The sequence below is a fragment of the Chondrus crispus genome, genomic scaffold (genome assembly GCF_000350225.1).
Source record: "Chondrus crispus Stackhouse genomic scaffold, scaffold_363, whole genome shotgun sequence".
NCBI lineage: Eukaryota > Rhodophyta > Florideophyceae > Gigartinales > Gigartinaceae > Chondrus > Chondrus crispus.
In genome coordinates this window covers 12097-37457 of record NW_005179253.1, presented here as the reverse complement: position 1 = coordinate 37457, position 25361 = coordinate 12097, and the positions used below count along the sequence as shown (strand labels likewise).

The window sequence follows — 25361 nt, the reverse complement described above, 5'->3', positions numbered from 1 at the left end:
GACGGCTCACTAGCTGTTCTTAGTCGTCTTGCTGAAGATGCTCCAAACATGCTCGCAGAAGATCAATCACAGTCTCTAGATACTCTTCTCCCAAAGATTATTCTGCTCTGTCGTCACCAAACACAAAGTGTTCGAGCACGAGCCCTGCAGATCCTAAATCACTTAATTCTCGTCATGCCACCGGCCCTGCAAGCGAACATAGAGGTACTGTGTAATACCGTATTCAGTGTAGCGGAGGACTCGTCTCCAGAAGTCCGAAAACGAGTCTGCACTGCCATTTGTCTACTGCTTGATGTCAGTCCACACGCGCTTGCCCCACACATCAAAAATGTCATTGAGTACATGCTGCAGTCATCGATGCACCCCAACGAAGAGGTCGCACGGGAGGCATCAGAGTTTTGGAGTTCATTCTCGGCAAGCAGAGGAGCAGTGGACACATTACGTCCGTACCTGCCCAGGTTGGTACCTATTCTTTTGAACAACATGGTTTACTCGTCGTTCGAAAAGGAAACGATAGATGCCGCGGCTGGTCCTGACGACCTGGTTCCCGATAGGCCCGAGGACATGCGGCCTCGTTTTCATCAGCCGAAATTCCGCGACACTAACGGTAACGCAGGTGCAATGGAGGGTGAGGTGGATCATGCCTTGAAAGGAAGTTCTCCCGAAGCAATGTATAATCCGCGCACCAACGAGAATATCATGAATGGGAGCAGCCGGGTGCCTATGGGTGCTGTAGAGGGGGTGAAGGGAGCCCAAGATGGCTTTGGTAACGATTCTCATGATGGGGGAAATGATGATGATGACGATGATGACGGAGAGGGTGGATATGAAGATCGTGACGCTGATGGCACAGAATGGAATCTAAGAAGGGGTTCAGCAGCCGCCCTGGACAGCTTGTCCACTCTTTTTGCGGACGAACTCTTAGATGCGCTCCAGCCGGTATTGCAAGACAAGCTAACTGATGGAGAGAACTGGGAACAGAGGGAGTGTGGGGTCCTGGCGCTGGGTGCAATTGCAGAGGGTTGCTACGGCGGAATGTCACATCATATGCGCAATATTTTCCCTTTTCTGATGCGTCTAGCATCAGATTCACATTACATGGTACGGTGTATAAGTTGTTGGACGCTCTCTAGATACGCCAAATGGATAATCAGCGAGCACGATGACGCGTCGTATCAACAGCTGCTGAAATTACTGCTAGACCGTATGCTTGACCGAAATAAGGTTGTTCAGAAAGCTTCTTGCTCTGCGTTAGCCACACTCGAAGAGGAAACAGGCCCTCTGTTGACGTCTTACTTGACGCCAATACTCCGTACTTTGAAAGTCGCATTTGAAAGATATCAACAGAGTAATCGCATTGCGCTTTATGATGTTGTATGTGGTCTCGCGGATGCTGTAGGCAGCGAACTTGCCATTCCTGATTACCTGAATAAGCTAATGCCTTTACTAATTTCGCAGTGGAACTCAGTTGGCGACACACATCTTTCCATGCTCCCGATTCTAGAGTGCCTGGGAGTCGTCTTTCGCTCGATTGGCGTTCGCTCACAACAATTTGCTGCAAACATTTTTTCGCGTTGTGCTAATATTATGGATATAGTATATTCAAGAGAATCGCACGGAGAACGGGATGATGCGCATGTAGAGTTTCTAATAAGCTCTCTCGATCTCATGTGCAGCCTCGCTGAAGCGCTTGGTGCCAGTGTGGACCCATTCGTTGCGAAAAGCGGAAACGGAGCGAAACCACTTCTGCCGTTACTTTTCGTGGCAATGAGAGACAACCGAGCAGAAGTTCGACAGAGTGCATTTGCGCTTTTAGGCGAGTTGGCGCGCGCGAGGATCCCGTCCTTAATTCCTGCGTTGTCTGAATATGTTAAGTTTTCAGTGGATGCCTTGGATCCTGAATATATGTCGGTATCTAACAACGCTACATGGGCCCTCGGTGAGTTAATCATGATGGCTGGTTTCCTTCCTCCGAACGTACCAATCGATCGAGAAACAATTCAAAGGGTGTTGTTGGAGAGAGCGGTGGATCCCTTGATTCTTGTGGTCAACTCAACACAACTGAACAAGACTCTACTAGAAAATTCCGCTATAACGCTTGGGCGACTGGGGCTTGTCATGCCAGATGCGATGTCTGTTCGTTTGGGAGTATTTGCGAAGGCTGTCTTCTCTCATTTGCGAAATATTCGGGATGACGTGGATAAGGAGCAGGCGTTTCACGGAATGAACAGTATGGTTAGAGTGAATCCGGGGGCCGTCCTTGAGTGTTTCGTGTACTATGTTGACGCGATAGCGAGTTGGTACCAATGCAAACCAGACCTTGAAATGGAATTTGCAACCATTCTTGGAGGGTTCAAGACATCTCTCGGGGATCGGTGGGCAGGATTGTGTAAGACATTGCCACCAACCCTCCAAAAACTACTGAAGGAACGCTTCAGGCTATAGCACGGCTGGATGCCGTGATTTGATGTACGGTAGTCAAAAGTACGTGCATGTGTAGAGGCAGAGCCTCAAAGGGTGTGAGTTTGGCAATTTCCACGCCGCCTAAGTAACTAGCTCTGTTCTTGACGTGGTAGTTTTGAGTAATTTTCGGTGGGAGAAGAAGCTTGCGACGAATGCCTCGGCCCGGTACAATATTCGATATGTAGACGATGTACAGTAGAAGTTGGGAATGATTCCCAGTAAAACCATTGCACAAAGCATTTACCTCTGAAAACTACATCACCGCACTGGGCATCAGATCGACGACCCTCCGCCATCTGTCGAGCTCTTGTCCCACCATGATTCTGTCGAGAGGGTCAGAGGGCCTGGCCTCAGAGCTTCAGAGAAAAGCTGGAAACCCAGACTGCAGAACGATAACAGAATCAGAACGTCAGGACAACGCAGGGTCGTCCCTCGGCCGGGCATTCCAGATTGCTCGGCTTGCGCACACCCTACCTTCGCGCTGCAATGCTACTTCCCGTTAGAAAGAAGACATAAGTTATGTTCTGTAGCTAGCGTATTGTTGCTACAGAACACAAATCCGCTCTCACTTGAAGACGAACTGCTTGTCCTTCACCCGATGCTACAAGGGTGCACCGTTCATTTGTTCAGCGCATCCTGATTCACACATGTGCTGGTCTTTACTAGGACTTCTCAGAGTTACTCTCAGGCAAGGACGGGCGCAGAAGAAGATATACCGCTGGTCCTAAAACCGGTATCAACAAGAAGCATAACGCGGTAAGTATGGAATCGATGTTTCGACCTTCCCTAAACCAGCCCCGCCGCGACATGTCCTCCGTCAGTGGACCACCTATTACAGTGTTCAAAATGACAAAATCAATGCATGTTGAAAATATGCCGCGGTCCATTGAGAAATCCCGGAAGAGGTCTACCACGGTGGCGTACAAGAGAACATCATGATACTTTAGTGTTCCAGGAGTAAAGAAACCGAGTGCAAACGCATATGCCCAAAGTGCGTACCCAACGGTAGCTAGCGCCAAAGCCTTGCTTTCCAGAGCACGGCTAAGGATCCCACGATCATACACTTCTTCCCTCGCGATCTTCGGCACGTATTCCCGTCCAAAGAGATATGGTCCAAAAGACCAAAATCCTAGAAACAAACCAGCAATCGAGAATAGATCAGTCCGGAGCTTTTTTTGTCGGGAAGCCCCAGCATTTAGAAGGGCCGCCAATGTAACGCTAGTGGCGCCAAAGAGGTTGAAGATGGCGAAGAAGACATCGTTTACGTCCTCCAGCTTCCCAGAGATAATCATACCGAGTTGGCCGGGATCGCTCAGTGTACCGGGACCGAGGAAGAGAACGGACGAAGCGAACCCAATGTACAGAGCACCTATTCCATATCTGCTCAATGCAGGACCAGACCCTTTGTCATCATGGGTTTGTGCACTCCCTTCAGTTCCGTTCGCGCTTTTGTTGCTACTGCCCTGGAAGTCCATTCTCACCTGTTTGGATCTGTGCCGTGCTCTACATATGAGTGGTCTCCCAAGTGGGATTAGTTGCTTCTGAAGAAAGAATGAGCGCTCGGTACTACTGCCTTGCTTCCGTGTGAGATGACTCGATGAGATACAAGTAATGAAAGCCATTTTCACCGCCCTCATAATAAAGAGACGCTCCGTCGGGAACTCACAATTTTGAAAGTTCGAGACTGAGCAATAGCTTCCTCGCAGTATTTCGCGCACGGATTCAGAACGAAGAAGCGCGGCAGGCAACCCGTACCGCAGGTCAAGCGATTGATCGGTTTAACAAAGTGTCTGCTTGGACTGAGGCTGCGCGACTTTCCAGCGGGGAGATCTCGACCCCACAACATTGCTGCTAAAAAATTCAACCAGGCAATTTCTGTTACCCATTGAAGGGATCTCTGAAGGAGTACATTCCGTGAGCACATTGACATCTCACGATAGTGCAAAGACGAAGAAATACCTCTTTCCCCTACAACATCAGACGGGATTCGCCAGGGATTGTTGTCGGCTAGACTGTATCAATGTACTAAATGGCTAGGCATGACGTCTTTTTGGAGCTCGGCCGTCTGGAATAGCGCGGAGCCACTTCCTGAAAGAATATCAAGTTTCCTCCCCTTGACTGATTAGATACCGATGGGAGATCCTTCAGACTGGGACCGAAAATAGTGAGACGTCATGTTTTTATTTGCGATATGGATTCTAGTAAATTCGGAAAACAACATGAACTTTGAGCGAAGCATCCATACCCCGGGGGATATATGCGCATCGTTGGAAACTCTGAGAGACTAGTTCAGAGTAGAAAGTTAATGGAGAGAAGAGAAATACGACGCTCAACAGTTCTCCTTGTACACCAACTTCCTTATGAACACGAAATTGGCATGCCGCATATCCTTCACGATAGCGTACCCGCTATAAAAGAACAAGTATCACTGTTCTATCATTTTGCCGCAGCATCCTTACTTCGGCATCGGATTCGCAGCTTGCTTTTGTGAAGGAAAAGGGGCAGCTGCATATAGTTCACAAGTGGTATAAGAGAGTTTGCTTAGCTGACAATTTCGCTCTTAATCTCATAATGCCAAGTTTTGTCCTTGAATGAGGATATAACTCAACACCTATTTGAACTGCTGTATGTTTGGAACTTGACATTCTGTTTTTGCACACCCCAAATCTGCAGAGAAGAAAGAAGACAAGTACAGTAAACCTGTTAGACACAAACAGAACACGACGCCGAGTGGATGAAAAAAGCAGCCATGCACCGATTTGAACCTACAATTACAGTTTTGTCGTCGGAACCAGATGCGATGAGGTTCCCGTCTGCTTCGCTACAGGCAACAGTGTTGACAGTGCCCTGGTGCCCTTCCAATTTAGCTATCAGCTCCCCGCTCTTTCTCTCCCAGATGTAAACCATGTGGTCCTCGGATCCGCAGAGTACCAACATTTGTTCATGTCCTCCAAAACATCCTCGTATAACAAATTTCGTTTGTTTGAAACCCTTGAACTTTTGTCGAATTTCCATGTCACGCATGCTCCAGATATGTATTTCGGGTTCTTGCATCTTTGGATCCTCGCTAGAGTTCGTGTTCACGAGTAGTGACTCAGAGTCACTTGACAAAAAGATTGAGGTTATACTAACTTTCTCTTTCATGGAAGCTATTTGAGTTCTTGCCGTTGTATCGAAGATTTGGATGCCGTTGTCAGAACATGTGGCGATTAGAAGTTTTCCATCTTTGGATATTGAAACGTCATTCACGCGTGTCGTGGCCGCATAGGAAGCGATGCATTCTCCTGAATCCACGCTCCATTCATAAATAGTTGAGTCATGGGCCCCTGACACAAAAGATCGACCATGAGGCATCCACGCGCAAGCTGTTATTTGCCCGGTATGCCGGTCAAAAACACGAATACACCTACCAGACTTGACGTCCCACAAGCGCAGCGTATGGTCCTCCCCACAACTTAGAAGATATTTGTCAGTTGGAGACCAACTTAAAAAACAGATTGTTCGTGAATGACCTTCAAGCTTGTGTAACATAGCGTTGCTGGTCTCACACTCTCCTGCAAGCAACGCCCGACTCTTCCAAATGATTGCAGACCCATCTTTCGATGCTGATGAAAGATATTCGCCGTCATGAGAAAACTGGACGAACCACACCTCATCAGAATGGCCCTCCAATTTATGCAGAATCTTTCGAGGCAAAAGGTCCTCGCAGTGAACCATATCCTCCAAGAGGCTTGCTTCTCGTTGCTTTGTATAAGGAAACATTGCGATTTGCTTTTGATACAAAATTGCCTGACAAAGCATATTCTCAAGGCGGTTCTCTTGCAGTAACTCGCTGGCTGGAACATAGCTCTGCAGCTTTTGTAAAACTAATGCCCTAGATTCCGAACCTGCACCCGGCCACCGTGCATGCTTCCTGACTTCGTCGGGTGTGGTGCACATACAGAGTAATGGAAGCTTGTGAAGCAACTTGGGATCTCGACTCAAGCGGGTGAGGTCGTTTCTGAGGCATTCTAGTGCCTGAGCTGTTTGCCCAGCTTCCAGAAGTTCAAGAAACTTTTGTTCGTAGAGCACGAACCTGGCAGCTCTTGCATCGCTCTCTGATTTGAAAACTGTCACTTCGCTGAGAACGTGCTCGAGCTGATCCCATCTTCCCAAAAGAACACAGTCTCGTAGTCTCCTCATCTGCAATGACATGGCTTCTACGCTGGCTTCTTTTTCAAGGGTTCTAGCAGAATCAGAATATCCTAAGCTATCAATGGCTTGGACAATGATTCTCACGAGCTGATTTCGATCCAGACCACGCTCAGTGCAGTCATGATCATTTAGGGAGTCAGAAGAGTTGGCATCATCCATGACGTTTCCATTCTTGTCGCCGTTTGGGTGCATACCATTGCCCGTCGTGTTGACATCGTTTCCATTCATTGCACTGGACTGCGACATATTTGGGCAATTCTGTCATGCAAGGAGGGTGGAAGCGAGGAATACAACCTCTCTGCGCGCTCGGACCTGCCACCAGAGATGCAGCCGTCCTGGTACAGACGGCAGAGTAGATGCCAAGGCCAAGACGCGAGTGTGCGACAAAGTGACTTGCAAGATGCAGACTCCACGTTTTGCTTTGTTGAGTGCGTAGAGTAGAGATACTGTACCATCCTTGGTGGTATTGCATCCGCACAGCGGATAAAAACCGGGGGGCTCTTAAAATGGCACTGATAGCGCATCTGCCTAAATTTTTCGTTGATTTAACATCATGCAATTGCAGGCTCAAAGCACCAGAATGCGCGAACTTGTACCTCACTATCGGAGACAGGAGCCGACCGTCCTCTGCACTTTTCCCGAAGAGAAGCAAATCAACAGGATTTACATATTTTGCAGAACGTTCGATTCGGTTTCATCACATTACGAGGATACACAGACCTCAGCGCTGCTATCAAGTACTCACGCATTCGGTAGAGATTTGAGTTCGCTTCTTGTTGTTAAAGTCAACATACTAGCACGACAAAGTGCTTATCTGAGCAACATAATCAATAACAACTACAAGCCACTGTTTTCCTGGGGGCGACAGAGGCTCATTTCGAAATTGATTCTGCCACTGCATGCAAGCAAGTTTATTTTCGCTCTCAGATTCTTACACATTGCAGGGCGCCTCCATTTGCACCCTCTGTCTTCCATTCGCACCTACTCTTAAGAGTTGGTTTCAAATCCACAACTGTTTGACTAGAAGTATCCAACTGAAAACATACGCTGCCATGTCAGCTCAACAATCACAGCTTCCAGCAGAGGACCTCCTCAGTTTCTTTCGATTCGTAGGCAAACTCAAGACCATTAAGAGAACAGGATGGGTCAAACGGGGAGTGCACGATCCAGAGAGCGTTAGCGATCATATGTATCGTATGGCACTGATGGCTATGGCCGTTGGTGGCAATGATTCCGCTCGACGAGACCGACTCATCAAGATGGCACTAGTCCATGATCTCGCCGAATCTGAAGTCGGGGATATTGCTCCGGGGGATGGCGTCTCCAAAGAGGAAAAGTTTAGCCGAGAAGAGGCTGCAATGCATCATCTCCGGGATGATGCCCTTTCACAATCAACTTTCGGAAAGGAACTGTACGACCTTTGGCTTGAGTACGATCAAGGGAAAACCGAAGACGCACGCCTCGTCAAAGAACTTGATAAGATGGAAATGATTGTCCAGGCAGATGAGTATGAAACTGTTCAGGGGAAAGATCTGGAAGAATTTTTTGAATCCACCCGAGGCGTCTTCCACTCAAACGTGATGCAAGACATTGATAGAGCCCTTCGTTCGCAACGTATCCGCAGAAAACGTACTGCGTCGCCGGAGGATAGCGGGTTAAATTGAAGAAAACGTTTCAAATTATTCGAACTTCGCACTCCGTTTATACAAACGACAACTAAGCGACCACGGGATTGCTGTGTTCGTCTCAGTTGTCCATGCCCTTGATCTTGTTTGCCATCGCCAGTATTCTATGGTTTAAACGAAGCGTAGCGTCGTTAAAGTCAACTAGAACCCGATCAAGTCGCTGCTCTTCGCTTTCAATTTGGGGCTCGGCTTCGCACATAACTTTTTGCTGTAAAATGTCGAGCTTCTGCAAGTGCTCACGATTGATAGGTAGATCGTTACCAGGAATAGTCATACTCCTTTCCAATGTGTCCATTTCCACAAGCGCTTTCACGACACGATCGACTATGGCTTCAGCGTGTTCAACGCGCGCCTGACGGGCAGCAGAAAGCCCTCGTAGTCCGGGTGCGGCGTAAGATATCATATCAAGGGCGTGGCGGGCTGCTACAATTTCATCAGGAATGTGTTTCCGTATGCTGTTCAAAGCATGTTGCATCTGAACGTGAAGGCAGGAACTCTGCTGAGGGAGACCTGATCCAACGACGGCGTCAATTCTTGCAATGCGCTCCCGGAGCACCTGCATGTCGCTTTGCATGTCTTGTCCAATTTTCAGAGTAGCTATGATTCTTGCTCAGGTGGGGGTCAGCTGAGGTCTTCGAAATAATTGGGAGGCGCCAAGGTATCGTGCCCGTGAGTGGAGACCAAGCGACCGTTCCCAGAAACGAGTGTTATACAACAATACAGTAGTACTGTAGCTTGAGTTGTACCATACCAGGGTACAGAGTAAAGTCTCAATATGGTGAACCGAAATGTGGCGCTTCCGAGCAACCTACTGAGTTCGCCTTACCGGGCCAGTTCACAGTGGCGGAACTGCTCATGTACACGTGTAGCCGTTGTACAGGTACAGCAAGGCACATAACGTCACTTCCTCTGACACTGTGTATCGACGGGCGACGTCGACGGGCGCAATCGGACATCCAGAGCTCTTCCCGTTGTGATTCAGCCTCCCTTTCTTTTCATTCAGCCGCGTACGGAGACTTCAACGTATGAATCTGAAGCAAGGACGTATTGATAGCTTCTGTATTCGTTGATGGTTCGTTTCTAGTGCGCATTTCGGCCTCGATAAAGTGAACTCTGGGTTTTTCATATTTTTTATGTTCATGGTATCGCGTAGTTCGTTCTATAGAGTCTGGTTCACCTTAGAAATACAAAAACGTCGATTCTGGGCCAAAAAAGCGGGGTGGCGCCTCCCTCATAGTCCTTCGGTTCACGGTACCGAGACAGTTCATCATATCCGGTACGCAGCTTATCGAGACTTTACTCTGTACCCTTGGTACCGTACAATATCATAGTTCATTGTGCCACGACAGCATCTATCACAGAGAACAGGCTCTTTTGCTTTGCGCACAGTAAAGTAAAGTAAACTTTACTTTACCTTTGGTACGTACTGTACATGTGTACTGTAACGCATTGCACAGTACTGTTACGGATAAACCCAGGTGCCAGGTGGCAAGGTGGACACGCGTAAGGCGAATCAAAGCGGACACGGCCGGAACCGAGGCGTACGAACCGAAAGGCAGTAGAAGTGGCGGGATCATGCACGTGGGGAACTGTCGGCAATAGACAGACGGAGGATGAAGGGAAACCCGTGGCTGCGAGGGAACTTGGACCGGGACAAGAAGACGGGGGAGGCTACCGGCCGTGTGGGTGAAAGGAAAGGAGCAGGAGGAGGGCGCCAGGACTGGAGCAGAGGGAAGCTGAAGGGAAAGGGGGGCGCCAGGAGAGGTTGGGGGAAGAGAGGACGGCCCCCGGGCATAGAGTACTTAAGAGCCGTCCCTGGAGCAGATAGGGAGGGGGACGGCAGCAGACTTGTGAAGGATAAAGACGAAGACGAGTGGATTCTCGTTGGCGCAGGTCGCTCGGTATTTCGCGGAGGAATTGCCGCAACAGTACAGTAACGCAATGTACAGTAACGCCCCGCCCGGATGATTGACAAGAATTTAATATATAATTACGTATATATTTTGTTGACGAGGGATGAAACTGAGTGCGTAAAAACTGCAATCCCTCCTCCCCCGGCAACGCATTCTTCTCACCTACTCCATCGAAAGCATTGATGACCTTGTCGGTCCAAGCCTCTGCACCTCCTGCGTTAGAAGATGCACATCTTGAACTGGGCATGACATGGAGAAGTTAGAGAACAAAGAGTTATCTACCAACGGCTTGAAGAGTGTCGTGACATCCTAGCTAAGGGGCAAGCATCATTTCTTCCGAACTGAAACACCGCGTCAGCCAATGCTGTGAATGCATCGTTCGCGTCCATTCTGACACACACATCCCAGAGCCACGCTTCAGATAGGGGGATAGCCGGCATCTCATCTGTAAAAGAAACAAAGGGAGTAGCGCTCTTGTAGCGCCGGGACATCTAGAAAGGTTATTCGGTTGCCAATCGCAAAATGGTGCCTGAGCGTCATGTCATGGTCATTCTTTGCGCATTTTGCTGCTTTATCAATTATGCAGACCGAGTCAACTTGTCAGTCGCAATCATTGCAATTGGAGAGGACTATGACTATTCGCTCGACCAGCAGGGACTCATCATGAGTTCCTTCTTCTTGGGTTATCTGCCAATGCAAGTGGGAGGTGCTATGCTCTGCAGAAGGTTTGGTGGAAAGAAAGTACTCTCATATGGTGCGTTCCTTTGGAGCATGTTCACATTTTGTACCCCTTTTGCATGTGCAATAGGATTTTATCCTTTGTTAGTATGCCGAGTTTTAATGGGGCTTTCGGAAGGTGTTGCATTCCCATCCGTATATCATTTTCTCTCCGCGTGGGTCCCTGTCAATGAGCGTGGTCGTTCTGTATCAATATTCTTAACTGGGGTCCATGCTGGGACCACGTTTGCTCTTGTTCTGTCGCCAATCATTATTCGGGTATGGTCATGGCAGGTTATATTCTACATTTTTGGAGCTGCCGGGCTAGTATGGATCGCGGCATGGAATATACTTGCGCATGATCGTGACAGCGATGTCAAGGTGGGATCAGACATAGAGGCCTCTGCTTATTCGAAGTTGCCCCAGAGTTCCACTCATGGACTAGTTGACGCCAATTCTTCTGGCGAACGAACTGCGAGTGCTGTGAAACCTGAGGGGGTCGAGAAGCAACTAGCCCACCCGATAATGAGCAATGGGGTTTCGGTCGTAAGTAGGCAACCAAAAACTTGCGCGCCCAGCGGCCTGTTGCTTCAAGTTTTTTCATTGTCTGAGATATCCTGCATCCGTTTCATTTTGACGAGCCCGGAATGCATGGCTGTTTGCATCACTCAAGCCCTATTTGGGTTTATTCATTACACTATCCTCAGTTGGCTGCCGTCATATTTCAAGCACGTATTTCATACAGAGACAGGTTCTCTTTCGTTTACGTTTCTACCGTACATAAGCATGGCGATTGCAGCAAACATTGGAGGCTACGCGGGAGACCGACTTCAGGGGAGGGGGATGTCGTTGACGAATGCTCGAAAAGTTGTGACGTTTGTGGCCAACGTTGGAGCGGCGATTCTATTGATTGCCTTTAGTGTTGCAAGCACGGTACCGACAGCATTGTTGTTGATTTCGATGAGCATGGCCTTTATGAGTTTAAACTCGGGAGGGTTCGAGAGCTGTTATTTGGACATGTCCTCACCGAGTCTGACTGGAACATTTAAAGCAGTGGCGAACACGATGGCTTCTTTTGCGGGGCTCGTGGCTATCCCATTTTCCACGCTTGTATTGCGATGGGCTGATGGGTCGTGGAGACTCATGTTTCGTTCCCTGGTTGTATGGTACGGGATTTCAACAGTAGTGTTTTGTAAGTATGCTTCTAGTGAAAAGGTGTTAGTGGAAGAAGACACTCGGTAAAAACGTTGTTTAAGAGATGTGCAGAAGAATCAATATCAAAGGAATAGTGGTAATGGGGAAGAGCGGTTGGGGCAAGAGAATGTTGAACCGAGAAAGCTGTAGTGTGGTTTATTCGTATGAACAACATGTAACTCGCGATGAGCGAATGGCGAAGCTAACTGCCGAAGCCGTAAAGCGTACGGCCCTGGCGCTTGAGGGCGTAGACGACATCCATCGAGACGACTGTCTTGCGACGAGCGTGCTCTGTGTAGGTGACAGCGTCGCGGATGACGGACTCGAGGAAGACCTTGAGAACGTTGCGGGTCTCCTCGTAGATGAGGCCTGAGATACGCTTGACACCGCCACGACGGGCGAGACGACGGATGGCGGGCTTGGTGATCCCTTGGATATTATCGCGAAGGACTTTGCGATGACGCTTGGCTCCGCCCTTTCCAAGACCTGGGAGGGGGAAGTGGAGTGGGAAGGAAGAAAGAAAATTGTACGATTGAAAATTATGGATGTGGGTTAGTGATATGGGTGATTAGATGGGAAAGGGGGAATCTGGGGTCGCATAGGGGGGAATAGGGAATTGGTGGAAATACCTTTTCCTCCTTTACCGCGGCCGGACATGGTAGTACAGTAGAGAAAGACGAGTGCGGCGAAGATGTAGCGAGAAAAATGAGGGGAAAAAGACGACGCGAAGTGTAGGAAACGGAGGGGGGGTTAGGGGGGAGGGCGGGGGAAAATTGAAAGTCGTTAAGGGTGAGGGGACGCTTCGGGAGTTGGGGAAAGAAAGGGATGGTGCAGGGGGGAGAAGTACAACATTTTATTAGAATAAGTGGAGCGAGGGGGAGTTGTGGGTGATTTGGGAGGAGCGGGAGTGTACAGCGCGCATGGGAGGCGCGGAGGGTTGGAGCGTAGGGGCGGGGTGGGGCGCGTGAGTGCGGGTACAGTACTGCAGATTCGAGATTCGGCAACAAAAACTACTGGTCGAGGCCGGGGACGGCGTGGCGGAAGCGAGGCAGACCGAGCCGACCAGGCGGATACCGCGCGCCCACGCATAGCGACTGAAAGCAAAGGTGCAACATGAATCAAAATTCCCTTTTGCCGGCTTGTAGCGCGGCCTTCCTCGGAACCGGCTCTCTCTCCGTCCCTGCCTCGCCTCGCTGGCGCCCACTCGCACCCCGGTGAAGCCCTCTCGTCATCTCCTTCCCCTGCACTCTGTCCCCACTGACACCCGCCCAACTTCCACCCCCTTATCCCTTCACCCCCCCCCCCCCAGATTGCTCTCGAAAACCACCCCTTTGCCTATCCAGCTGTCGCAAGACATCCCTGCTCCGATCCAACTAGCCTTCAAATATGCACACCAATTGGCCTTTCTCTATTGGTTCGCTCCACGCTTCAAAAAAATCGGCACAAAAATTCACCTTATTCCGTGCTATTGACTTTTTGGCGGGAAACAACAACTCGTAACGTCGAGTTCTCACCCCCCCTCTCCCTCTCGTACTGCCCCTAAGCCCAACCTTTCCTTGTGGACGGACCCTTTTTGTCCTCTAACCATTCAACAAACATTTGCTTCCAAAGCCCCCTTCATCGCATCATGCCCACGGCCCCAACATCTTCGCCAGCTCTCAACAGCAAGCCTGCGCCCGTCCCGATAGCCGGCGATTTGTCCGGCAAGCTTGGATGGTATTACGCCCGCATATTTCCTGCTTCCCAATTTACCCGATGGCTTCGCTATGGCAACGACGATACGCTCTCGCGCAGGGAAATATCCTTCACCCTCCCTGGTGACATCTATCTCCGTTGGAAGTCCTTTCCCACTCCTAGCAAGCTTCTAGACTCCCTCAAGTCCCTCACACCAATCAAGATAGATATCGGCGCCATCTACAATTTCCCCCCGGCCGACAAGAACTCCGTTTCAGCCCCGCTTACTCCCATGGAGAAAGAACTTGTCTTCGATATTGACATGACCGATTACGAGGACGTCATGGGCGCTCTTGCCGGCGGTTCGGCTGTCGAGGTATGCGACCGCAACTGGCCCTACATGGCCACAGCTGTCAAAGTCATCGACGCTGCTTTAAGGGAGGACTTTGGGTTTCGTCACATTCTCTGGGTTTATTCGGGTCGTCGTGGAATTCATTGTTGGGTCGCCGACGCACGTGCCAGAAGAATGACAAACGAGCAACGCAGTGCTGTTGCCGACTTTCTCTACCTACGCTTCGAAGGCCGCGAGAACGCCGGGCGTCGACAAAACGAGGTAACAGTGCCTTTGCATCCGAGCCTTGCGCGTGCTAAGCGAGTGGCATGTGAGAAAACGTTTCGCCAGTTTGTGCTTAATGATCAGGGCATGTTGGACGGGGATGAGCGTTTGCGCAGAATGCTAGCCGTGGTCCCCAATGCTGCAGTTGCGGACGGTATTTACCAGCGACTTGCAAGTAGTGCAGGACTCTCTGGACCGGATAAATGGGATCGAATTGAGAAAGAACTGTTGCGAGCTGGGAAATCCGACTACGGCGTCAGGGCGACGGTGGACTACATCATGTTCAAGCACACATATCCACGGCTAGATGTCAACGTGAGCAAGGAGATCAACCATTTGTTGAAGGCGCCGTTCTGCGTGCATCCGAAGACTGGACGGGTCTGCGTTCCGTTCCGGGCGACCGAGGTGGACGGTTTCTTGCCCGGAGAAATGGCGCCGGAGGTGGGAAGTTTACTCGCCGAGATGAAGGAAGTAGACGGGGAGGTCCGGGGTTCGGGGCCAGCGTCGGATTTGATGTTAGAGGGCGTCAAAGTGTTTGAAGAGTTTGTCAACGCCGTCGAGGACGAGGCCCGATCAGCGCAACGAAAGAAGAAATTGGAGGCACTTGATCAGCGACAGGCGGCTGAATTATTGGTTAGTTGACGTGTCCAGTAGAGAAATCTGCAGATTTGGAGCACGCTGGGTGACGTTGTGTAAGTCGCTTTCGTTTAATTATAACTGGGCATTTAGTAATTAGTAAACACCACGTGTATCTTGCTGTAACGCCTGTTTCTTTCCAAAACAAACAAACTCATACCGTACAGTATTCAGCAAAGAGTGCGAAAATGAGCTGTACGATTTGGTCTTTCGTCGAATTCCTGAAGGACGGATTTGATAACCAAAATTGTTGAAGTCGAACAATTGTGGCTCGGCATTCAAACATACTGTAGGTTTTCGCGAAAGTCTGGCTTTTCTTCGAGAGATTACTGTTTTTATAACAAGTGCAACTGTACTCACCAAGCAGCGATGCACTGATCGCAAAGGGATTGTCCACTACAGTAGTCTTTAACCTTTAGTCTTTAACCCCGCCACAAAACCGAAAAAGAATCATTCTGATAATCCAGGACGAAAACGAGCAGAATTTGATTTTGTCTGAGAGTTTTATGTTTTTGTCCAAGAATTGACCAACCCGCCGCCCCCCCCCCCCACTCTTATCCTGGGTACACATGTACAGCACAGCGTTTTTGTTAGCTCGATAGCGTTGGTTCCACCTGGCGGTCCGTAAATCGCATCGCCACAGATGTAACTGGAACAGCGAATGGATGTTTGTGAAGTGGAGGGCTGTAATGAATGTAGAACTTTTTGTGTTCACATTCTCAAGTTTTTTAAATTAAAATTCCATGTTTGCAACCCTGTCCCGAAGACGTGGCTTGAATACGGAATTGCCCCAATTGGAATGCCTCGAATCTATCTTTGTTGTTGAACCCGATCCGCGACCGCTTTTGAGCCGTGGATAAGCAATTTATTGGTGGATAATATTATTGTATTGACATTGATCTACAGTAGTATCTCGCGGATTGTGGCGTCAAAATATCGAAACCTGACCTGGAGAGCATTGATTTTCCTCTCGAAAACTTTGTTGTCTTTCACAAGCGGGCTTCGAGAACCCTATCGCCACTCAACAAGGCCGCAGTCTATGTACATGTGCCCCACACCAGTATCAATAACCCGCACCGGGAACTTGACAATATCAGGCTCCCCCTCCCGCCTCTCACATCGGATTCCTCGTTGTCCACTTGACATCTCACGTGCACTTCATCACCAGCTGCGATGGAAATACCTGTCCAAGAGGAGCCCCACGCAACCCGTTTGCGCGCATTCTTCTGCAGCGCTGTTTTCTTTATCGGTTTCGTCTACCTATCCGCCGAACTCATGGATGCCCTCAGAACACAACCCCTTTCCGACGGCTTCGCAGCTGTCGGCGTCTCACCATGGGGTCTCACCGCCCTGGTCGACTACATCGTCGGGGCCGTCTTCGCCGCCACATTCATCTGGCTGCGGGAAACCCCCCCTTTTCTTTGTCTGAACCACAAAGTAATTGCGGTCATCTTTCCGTTTCTGGGAAATGCTGCATTGTTTCTCTACATGAGTTACGTCGTGTACATTCATAAAAACCTCGTAAAGACCTTTGTGCCAAGGAGTGTGGAACAGAATACCGGAGACGTGTTTCACACTCCCGCTAGAAGACGGCAGACGGGAGCCATCGGTATTCTGTTTTTTATACTGCTGATAGCCTTTGTTGCCATTTGTGTCAGGGCACTTGCTGTGCAGTCCTTAGCCGATGGCATCAAGGATTTCAGTAATAAATGGGTTGGGCTGACATTCAAGGACAACTTGGGCGGAATCGTGTTTACGCTTGCATACGTCACTGTGCGTGAGGGTGGCGAGTTGTCATCTGTGATCCCATGGTTTCTGGCCTTCACTTTTCTTGGAAATGCTGCCACATGCGCCTACGTTCTCAACATTGTGATTGAGTCATGGCGACAGGACATACATTTTCCGTTTCTGTTACTTTCAAAGAGGAAAGCATAATAACAGACTGCTTCCAGTTACACCGCCGAAATGACTTGTACCAAATGAGAAACGTACACACTCCGAGCTCGACTCCTACTTTACAATACTGTACATTCAGCAGTCTATAGAACATTGAAAAGATTTCATATTAAAGCATTGTTAAAACGGATGCAAGACCTCACGAAAGTCCTCAATACTTCCATTGATTCCTCGTCGACGGTTGTGCAAATTGGCCTGATTCCCTAACGTATGGATCATCAGATCATCCTGCGATTGACCAATCTTTGAGCGCATGACGCCCCCGGGACGACTCTGCTCTCCTTGCTGGCCGGTTGACCCCGCAGACACAAACTCGCGATTCAAATCCTCTCTCGATTGTGCACCGGACAGTTATCGCCCCCTGGGCGGTGAAGGCGGGATGGCTCATGCTCATGCCTTTGCCGGCAAGGTTCAGGAGATGATTTTGCGGGAACTGCATTTCCATGCTGAAGTCTCTGTTTGCTTGACTTAAAGCCCTCCCAAGGAAGTCGACACTCATGTCACGAGGAAGTTCACTTGAGACCTGATCCCCAGACGATTTCCTCACTTGGCTGACGAGCTCCATTGATAAGTCCCGTTTCAAAAAATCAATGGACATGTCTCGGTTCCCTCCGTTCAAAGTGTTTTTTCTAAACTCCATTGAACTTTCTCTCGAAGGGCCGCCTTTCATGATGAAGCTAAACGACTGGCTGATTGATGGGGGGATTTTTCCATTTGGCAGTTGGAACGCATCAAACATCTGGCCGTTTGCCGGAAAGCTAAATGAGGCCGGCTGGCCGTTCAAGAAATTATCCACATGGTCTGCGCGTACCTTCTTGGCATCCTTGCCATCTTCTAAATCTTGGTTCTCAGGTTGATTTGGTCGTCGCAGCTGCTGCTGCTGCAATTGTTCTTTACCAGTGGCCAAGGCCACCGAGTCCGTGCCGCTCCCGGAGAAGGACAGGGTGGTGGAGCCGACGTCCATGTCCGTTGAATCTGTGCGCATGATGTTCGAGTTGTCATATGTCGGGGACTGATTTTGTCGGCGCATGGCAGCACTGGCAGCCGCGACTGCACTAACTTCTTCGCCTTCGAGTCTGGTACCGGCCAGCTGATAGGTTGCAGCGTCAACATCAATGGTGTTCTGTTGCGAGTGGGAAGCATGCGCAGCAAACTGATGTAACGGAGGCATTGCCCCGCTCACGCTGAGACCCTTTTTGTCTTGTACAGCGTCACCGTGATGGTGGTCATGCAGTCGTTGAAACTGTTCGTCACGGTGATGATGTGTGGGTTGATGATGTGTGGGTTGGTGATGATGCTGTTCTTGTGGCACGTCGTGCGGGTTTGGTTGAGAAATCAGTTGCGGTGTAGGAATGTGTGTGGGTCTGCTTTGTTGTGTACTCTTCTGCTGTACTTCATACATAGCCTTCATATTGACAACGAGTTGAGCTGGGGTAAGCTGACCCTGGCCATGTGACTGGTGCTCGGCCGTGTCGGGGTGGTGGGATAGGCCGTCTTGCAATTGCTGCAGTACCGCAGCGGTATTCACATCGACGTCATTCCCTTGCGGGTTAATCTGTGAAACAGGGTCGCTTTGGTGAATTTCGTTGTGATCGGGCTGAGAAGGTTGAAGATTATGGTGCTGATGTTGAGGCTGATGGGGACTTTGATTGTGGTCTTGACTTGAAGCTTGACGCTGACGATCATTTTCGCGAGGCTGACCGCGTCGGACTTCCGCTTTTGCTTGTTCTTGGGCGTTGGCAATTGCGAGGTGCGCTTGAGCCTTTGCATTTGCCGAGCGCTCCGATATGACACGTGTGGCAGTGGCAGGGTCGGGGAAGGCGGCCGTGTCGGTTGAAATTCCGTTGGGGAAGAAGCTTTGTGAGGTAGGAGGCTTATGTGGGTTTAAAGTGGGAACCTGGTTGAGGGCCTTGGGATCGTGATTTTGTAGGGCGGCAGGGTTGTACGATGGGGGGTGTTGCTGCTGGTGCAGCGTTTGTTGTATTTGTTGCTGCTGTTGTGGCAGAGACGGCCCATAGTACAGAAGCGGTTCTGTCTGTTGTGGGTGAATGTTTGCGTGATGGTTGAGCGGAGCGGACTGCGAGGTGGACGGTGGAGCGGTATGAATGGGTGCTTGTATGGGAATGAGGGCTGGTACCCTTAATGGAAGACCCCTGGGATCAAGAGGTGGGTGTTGACCGGTGACGAGGACCTGAGCTGGATGCATAAAGACTTGCTGGGGTGGGCGAAGGATGTGTTGTTGGTTCGGGTTATGAGCTCCCTGGGGTAAGATGCGACGATGTGTGGTGTAGCGGGTGGCGCGGTCCTGGCCGTCATAGCGTTCGCAATATGGATGCTTGCGCAAGTAGTCCTCGAGGTTCTTCGAGAGCGGGGCGGCGTTTCCGGCGATCTTGCGGCCTTGCCTGCGGTTCCAGATGGTAACGCGACGTTGGTCGGGGTCGGACGGAGGGCGAGAAGAGCGCGAGGAGGAAGCGGCAAGAGGGGTGTCGTTAGACATGATGGGAGAGGGCCAACAGAGAGGGGTGGGGAAAAGTAGGGAGATGGGGATTGCGGAGCGGGAGGGACAGCGGGGGAGGAAGGGTGAGGACAAGGGGCACGGCAAGACAGACAAGATGTGGAAAAAATGCGAGTGCTGGGGCGTGGCAGTGTTGGGCATGTGGGGGTGGGGAGGGGGGGAGAAAACAAGAGGGGGGGGGGGGGGCCCATTTAAAGTTTTTTTTTCCAGGCCAGGCCATTAGGGGACCGGGGAATTTGCCCCCATCGNGGGGATTTTGCCCCAATCGGGCAGCCAATCGGGGTGGTCGTGGGGCTGAACGGAGGGCGAAATGTAGAAACGCTCAAACGAAAATATGCCCTCTGCTGGCGTGCTGCGTGTTAGTTCCAGTGCCGATCGCAAGACTAAGTACAGTTCCAGTAGAGCGCGATGCCTCCCCCTTGCGGAACTCCTGCAACGACCCGGGCTTCCCAGGACAACAGACAACAATACATGCTCTTACAGATGCATTCCGCAAAATAGACCAGAAACATAGCTGTAATTATGAGGGGAGCTCACCTTTAACCGCAGCCAACGTTCAGTCTCGCACGATTACACGATACCCTTGTTCATATATTCGGGGGCTCTTACAGTATCGGTCGAAGACTCCACTCAGTTGCGGGCATACTGTGGCAGGCGAATTTTTTTATGCAGACCCATAGACCTCATTCTTCCCCTCTTTCTCCTCCAACAAAATGCGGCGGTAGCGGCACCACATCGCACAGTTGACCCTTTCGAGAAGAGCAGAAACAAATTATTGTCTTCACTGCACTGTACAGTACACTGATGCTGAGAGAAGACGACTCCTTACCGGAAGACCATTACCTCGCTGGCGTCAAGGGCCCTGCACTGATGCAGAAAGCCGCAAAAGGCATACGCCCTGCTTTCCCACAATCCACCTATGTAGAACTGTTGACAGTTCTACATAGGTGGATTGTGGTTGACATCAAGCAAGCAGCATGGCTAATTGACCTCTGTTGGACAGTAAGCATCAGCGAAAGACCCACGAAACAGCCAAGCCGTGCAACACGTTTGTGAGTGTACACTGTACACTGTACACTGCCCGCGGTTTGAAACTCCGTCACTCGCTATTGCTTCGAACGGCCAATACGATTGCGCCACGCCGACTAAATCGGCACCTTCGCCCTCCGCTGCTTACTCTCGAATCTCGTTCTTCTCTCATTCCATTGCATCTTTGTGGTGCCTCAAACTGCCTGCGCCTCCTCTTCTGCCCGCAACCCTCCCTTCATCTTCATTCCGCACACACGGCATTCTCGGCGGTCTACCAACGCCTGTGTAGAGTCGTCGCCAGCAAAGCAGACTCCTTCGCCACATCCACAAGCGCTAGCCGACGCTGCAGACACGCACCGACTATTGACTGTCTATTTGAGTCGGTGCGTGTTACCGTTAGTAATTGCTTTGTCTCAGTTTTCGCGTTGACATCCATTCATGTATCAACGCAACCATATTCGCAGGGAATACATACTACCTCTCTGCTGTGCTTTTGCGACATGCGTCTCCGCCATGTTTGCCCTTTTGTTCACCACTCTCTAAGATACAACAACGTACACATCCGCACCTAGCCGACGTCGACGGTTCAGCTGCTTCCTTCCTCTCCGCGTATCCAATCTTGCGTCTACGAACTATTGTAGGCATGGGGATGGGGACGTTTGTTCCTGTTTCCGTTATTGCACGATACAGAAATTAGACCATCAATGAATCGTTGCTCTATCCGTACACATTTAATCTGGCTCCGAATCAGAGATACCATCTTGCTCTCTTCCAGCGCGGCACATACGGTTGTACTGTAGCCTACGTCGGCTGTGAACACTGCGGTCGAGGCTGAGTCTGGGCAGCGAGCCTCTCAATACTACACTGTAAACGCTGTGCCAGTTGGGCATAAAATAGCAGGGGAGACGAGTTCCGAGCAGGCACAGGAGTTCACTGCAAGGAGGACCAGATTAAGGGAGACAAGAAATCCACTCGACAGCGTGGAGCTAATGCCGCGTGGGACGTGGAGCCATCTCTTGACGCAATTGGACACCCCAGCAGGCAATGCGCTGTACACCACAACACTGTGTGCTGTACACAAGAAGCAAGGCGAACAACAAAGAATATAAAATGGTGGTGGCGGCTTCCGGATTCTCGAAAAATATCTAACATTTCGCGGCCTGGAATCTTAGGCCACGTGTATCAATCTCCACGTGTACTTAGTGTTGGACATGGTGTACACCTGTACACGTGCACAACGGCCATGGCTGTGGCGGTGGCGCTTTTCGTTGCTTGCCCATGCCTGTGACCGAACCAGTGAGACCCCTCGTACTGTACCGAAGAAACGTGGCCCGATCAAAATAACTTATTTTCTATGAACCCATTAAACAAAAACAACAGCAGATCTTTCTCCCTCTAGAGCTCATCTCGGACGGCCCGGCTGCGATGCACCATCCGCCCGGAGTGCTCCTGCTCGCTTACGCACAGCCCGTTTAAACCCTCTGTGAGACATACATACCCACACCGAGGTGCCCGCACACGCTCGGCTTTTTGGAACCTCGTCGCCATCCTCTTTTCGCTTCGCACACCATCCCATATCTTCAGCGCTCATCCTCTTGCCTCACTACGGATTTCCACTATGGTCCTCGCCTTCTCGCACCCCGTATGGACCCCGGCCCGTAGCGACCGCGGCTGGACCCGCGGCATGCCGCCTCCACACTGTTCCCCTATCCGCACGGCCAGCCACGTGCGCGCCACGCTCAGCGAGCAAGCCCCACCCACTCCCCCAGTCTCTGCCCCGCCGGCCCCGCCCTCGACGGAGGACGAAACCGTGAATGCATACGTCGCCCGTCCACCGCAGACTAGTCCCACCTCAATCGACAAGCTCGTCGCAGAGCTTGGTCATGATCCCCGCTCGGGAACATCCCCTCTCAACTCTCTTCTTGCAAACCCTAGCGATCAGACTGTCTCTGTTCATGCTGGCGAGAGGGTCCGGACTCCGCTCAACCTCAAGGCCATGCTCGATGCCATTCATACCCCCATTGTGCAGAGCGCCACATTCACTTTTAGGTCCACAGAAGATTGTATCGAGTACAATCGCGGCACGTACCAGTCGTACGAGTATGCTCGCTATGGCAATCCCACTACTCGCGCAGTCGAGGAAAAGGTCATGGCCTTGGATCACGCCGAGGACTGCGTCCTCTCCGCATCGGGCATGTGCGCTGTCACTACCATGCTTATGGCCCTCATTCCGGAAAACGGTCATATCGTCGTCACCACCGATTGCTACCGTCGCACCAGGCAGTTTATCACCACTGTCCTGCCCAAGATGGGCATCGACTGCACAGTTTTGGACCCTGCCGATATGGATGGTCTTCGCAGAGTCCTCGAGACTCGCGGGGCTGACATGTATTTTTCTGAGTCCCCGACTAATCCGCTAATCCGCGTCGTTGATGTCGCAGAAATTTCTCGCATCTGCCGTCCGCACGGCACCGTTTCTGTCATCGACACTACGTTTGCGACGCCGGTTAACTTTCGTCCGATTGACTTTGGTGCTGATTTAGTTCTTCATTCTGCAACTAAATATCTCTCAGGTCACCAGGATGTGATGTGCGGCGCCCTAGCAGGACGCGCCGACCTCATCAAGAAAGTCAAGGGTATGCTAGGCGTCATGGGCGGTGTCGTTGATCCCCACGTGTCGTTCCTCATCAGCAGAGGCATGAAGACACTTGGAGTGCGCATGGAAGCGCACAACAGGAACGCGGCGGCCGTGGCTGAGTTTCTCAGTAGGCACCCGAAAGTTGCCAAAGTGCACTACCCGACGCTGGAGAGTCACGTGGACTACGAAGTGGGGAGCAGGCTCTTCCAAAAAGGGTTTGGGGGTGTCCTGAGTTTTGAGCTTCGCGGAAATGGGGACGAGTGGTCGAGGGAGACTTTCGAAGCTACCGGGAGGTTTGTTGACGGGTTGAAGATTCCATACATTGGACCGTCGCTTGGCGGGTGTGAATCTTTGGTGGAGCAGGTATGTATTATGGGGTACTTTGATCAGCCGCTGAAGGAGAGGAAGAGGCTCGGTATCAACAATGGGCTAGTGAGGTACTCTTGTGGGATTGAGGACACCCATGACCTGGTGGATGACATTGAGCAGGCGCTGAGGTTTGTGTGATGCTGAGAGAAGCATTGGTAGAGACGCTGTCGGGATAACATTCCAAGTCTGGAAAGGAACATTGTATTCTGCTGTAAAGATAGCAATGCTGGTTTCGAAGGAATTGCGGAGGTGCACCTGGTGCACATTCTCGCTGATGGATGGATTCGGCGTTTTTGCCACTCGGCTTCGCTTTGGCTGTTTGAGAAGGCGAGGGGTTTTAGTGTACTGTAGTACGATGGTTCTTCTCTGGAATTTAAAGAAATGCAGAGAAGCATCGCTCCGAATGCCCACAAGTGCATTGCGTATAATCCTTTGCGGCCTTCGTGTTTGTGTGTGATGTCTACACAAACGGGTCATGTGGAGGACGTATGGCTGGAAAATACGGACTGCGCGTCCATTTGTGTTTTGCGACATGTTACCGCGTACTGTACCCGATAATTTAAGCGTCGTGCTTGCATGCTCACCTATGAAAAGCGAGTAGGGCAACACGAGCGGTAACGCTTTCACACTTCCCGAGTCCTGTACCGACAAAAAAAAGCAGTTTGCATGATTGTTATGATGGCGCACCGGGTGGGAATACTTGCCCCGGCCCTTCTACGCCAACTGTTGAGTCAACATTGAAATCTGCAAGTCTAGTTTCCCAATTTGATCCGCCTTCCACTGGCGCAACTGCTTACCCTCGTGGTCATGGAAAACGGTATATCGCTTCACCTCCACATCCAGTACATACGTGTTGTCCACCCATTCTACACAGAGACACATATTAAAGATCCCGAAACTGTAAATCACTCTGCCATTCACACTGCATACCCTTCTGCATACCCTTTCGAAATTAATGTGACAAGCCAGGCTGTACCCGCTCAAAGTACATCCGACCTACTAACAGACCCTGACACAAATCAGGGTAGTATTGCTCTTCCGGGCATGTAGATGGGCATTCTGGCGGAGAAGACCAAATCCGTAGCTGTCCTTCTTTTCTACAAAATGAAACGTCTTGTCATGCCCCGCCTCTGCGAGCACCAGCCGAAAACCGACAATTTCAAAAGGAAGGGATAACGTTTCCCTCAATTTCGGTTTCAAAACATCTCTCAAGATGCGCGAGACTGCCCTCGTCACTCCCGTTTTTGCGCTTTATGGTCTCGCTACAGGGTCCATGTTGTACACATGACCCTTTCCGATCTAATATTTCGTATTTCACAGAAAGCGTAGGTGTATCTGTCGCCTTAATCTTTTTCGGGTAAAGGCGAGCATTAGCTTGATGTTGCCCGCGGTGCACGAAGCGAAGGTGTGGGGTAAGACAATAGATTTTAAGGAGAGAAAGAACTGGATGGTGGTATTGTAGCTGTGGACAGCAGCCGCTGCAGATCGAGTCGGCGTCTGCGACGTAGACGATATCTAAATCCGCGACTGAACTGCGACTGCGAGCACAACCACATCTCTGATTTCTACAGCGCACTGAAATATCGCCAGAGGATTTTTTTTTTTACCGAATGGTATCCGAACATAGCGTCACGAACCACATCTGCTATCGCAACCGCAATGGCTAGCACACCCATGTCTCTGTCGCCGACCATATCTGCTACTGCGACTGTAACTGCATCTCCGTTGCTGTCGATGAACGCCACCGTGACGCCCTCGCCCT

At 50.6% G+C, this 25361-nt stretch overlaps 15 protein-coding genes; 8 read left to right on the top strand and 7 right to left on the bottom strand.

Annotated features, from left to right (window-relative positions):
• CHC_T00010013001 (small G protein rab11) overlaps nt 1–406 on the bottom strand; it is a 2400-nt gene extending 1994 nt beyond the window's left edge. The window contains exon 1 of the mRNA XM_005718025.1: nt 1–406. This exon is cut by the window's left edge and continues 558 nt beyond it.
• Nucleotides 407–483: 77 nt separating this feature from the next.
• Nucleotides 484–2716, top strand: CHC_T00000604001 (hypothetical protein). XM_005718024.1 is given in 2 exon segments: nt 484–2445; nt 2446–2716. 1 exon segment carries the CDS (start codon nt 484–486, stop codon nt 2443–2445), a length of 1962 nt encoding a protein of 653 aa, XP_005718081.1. The 3' UTR covers nt 2446–2716.
• Nucleotides 2717–3125: 409 nt separating this feature from the next.
• On the bottom strand, nt 3126–3755 carry CHC_T00000603001 (hypothetical protein). Its single transcript, XM_005718023.1, has one exon. It carries the CDS (start codon nt 3753–3755, stop codon nt 3126–3128), a length of 630 nt encoding a protein of 209 aa, XP_005718080.1.
• A 747-nt stretch (nt 3756–4502) lies between these two features.
• On the top strand, nt 4503–4589 carry CHC_T00000602001 (hypothetical protein). Its single transcript, XM_005718022.1, has one exon. It carries the CDS (start codon nt 4503–4505, stop codon nt 4587–4589), a length of 87 nt encoding a protein of 28 aa, XP_005718079.1.
• Nucleotides 4590–5166: 577 nt separating this feature from the next.
• CHC_T00010255001 (WD repeat-containing protein 26 isoform, putative) lies at nt 5167–6903 on the bottom strand. Its single transcript, XM_005718020.1, has one exon. The coding sequence runs from the start codon at nt 6901–6903 to the stop codon at nt 5167–5169; it is 1737 nt and encodes a 578-aa protein (XP_005718077.1).
• CHC_T00000600001 (hypothetical protein) lies at nt 6786–6881 on the bottom strand. Its single transcript, XM_005718021.1, has one exon. The coding sequence runs from the start codon at nt 6879–6881 to the stop codon at nt 6786–6788; it is 96 nt and encodes a 31-aa protein (XP_005718078.1).
• On the bottom strand, nt 6882–7112 carry CHC_T00000599001 (hypothetical protein). The gene has a single exon (XM_005718019.1). It carries the CDS (start codon nt 7110–7112, stop codon nt 6882–6884), a length of 231 nt encoding a protein of 76 aa, XP_005718076.1.
• Nucleotides 7113–7210: 98 nt separating this feature from the next.
• CHC_T00000598001 (hypothetical protein) lies at nt 7211–7648 on the top strand. The gene has a single exon (XM_005718018.1). The coding sequence runs from the start codon at nt 7211–7213 to the stop codon at nt 7646–7648; it is 438 nt and encodes a 145-aa protein (XP_005718075.1).
• Nucleotides 7649–7709: 61 nt separating this feature from the next.
• Nucleotides 7710–9476, top strand: CHC_T00000597001 (hypothetical protein). XM_005718017.1 is given in 2 exon segments: nt 7710–8321; nt 8322–9476. 1 exon segment carries the CDS (start codon nt 7710–7712, stop codon nt 8319–8321), a length of 612 nt encoding a protein of 203 aa, XP_005718074.1. The 3' UTR covers nt 8322–9476.
• A 1301-nt stretch (nt 9477–10777) lies between these two features.
• Nucleotides 10778–12221, top strand: CHC_T00000596001 (hypothetical protein). XM_005718016.1 is given in 2 exon segments: nt 10778–12214; nt 12215–12221. The coding sequence occupies 1 exon segment, from the start codon at nt 10778–10780 to the stop codon at nt 12212–12214; it is 1437 nt and encodes a 478-aa protein (XP_005718073.1). The 3' UTR covers nt 12215–12221.
• Nucleotides 12222–12368: 147 nt separating this feature from the next.
• CHC_T00008336001 (Histone H4) lies at nt 12369–12908 on the bottom strand. XM_005718015.1 is given in 3 exon segments: nt 12369–12652; nt 12796–12823; nt 12824–12908. The coding sequence occupies 2 exon segments, from the start codon at nt 12821–12823 to the stop codon at nt 12369–12371; spliced, it is 312 nt and encodes a 103-aa protein (XP_005718072.1). The 5' UTR covers nt 12824–12908.
• An 885-nt stretch (nt 12909–13793) lies between these two features.
• On the top strand, nt 13794–15212 carry CHC_T00000595001 (hypothetical protein). XM_005718014.1 is given in 2 exon segments: nt 13794–15098; nt 15099–15212. 1 exon segment carries the CDS (start codon nt 13794–13796, stop codon nt 15096–15098), a length of 1305 nt encoding a protein of 434 aa, XP_005718071.1. The 3' UTR covers nt 15099–15212.
• Nucleotides 15213–16131: 919 nt separating this feature from the next.
• CHC_T00000594001 (hypothetical protein) lies at nt 16132–16521 on the top strand. Its single transcript, XM_005718013.1, has one exon. The coding sequence runs from the start codon at nt 16132–16134 to the stop codon at nt 16519–16521; it is 390 nt and encodes a 129-aa protein (XP_005718070.1).
• A 548-nt stretch (nt 16522–17069) lies between these two features.
• On the bottom strand, nt 17070–19254 carry CHC_T00000593001 (hypothetical protein). XM_005718012.1 is given in 2 exon segments: nt 17070–17271; nt 17272–19254. 1 exon segment carries the CDS (start codon nt 19252–19254, stop codon nt 17272–17274), a length of 1983 nt encoding a protein of 660 aa, XP_005718069.1. The 3' UTR covers nt 17070–17271.
• Nucleotides 19255–22210: 2956 nt separating this feature from the next.
• Nucleotides 22211–24027, top strand: CHC_T00008547001 (Cystathionine gamma-synthase, Rhodoplastic CGS1). XM_005718011.1 is given in 2 exon segments: nt 22211–23737; nt 23738–24027. The coding sequence occupies 1 exon segment, from the start codon at nt 22211–22213 to the stop codon at nt 23735–23737; it is 1527 nt and encodes a 508-aa protein (XP_005718068.1). The 3' UTR covers nt 23738–24027.
• The last annotated feature ends 1334 nt before the right edge of the window (nt 24028–25361 follow it).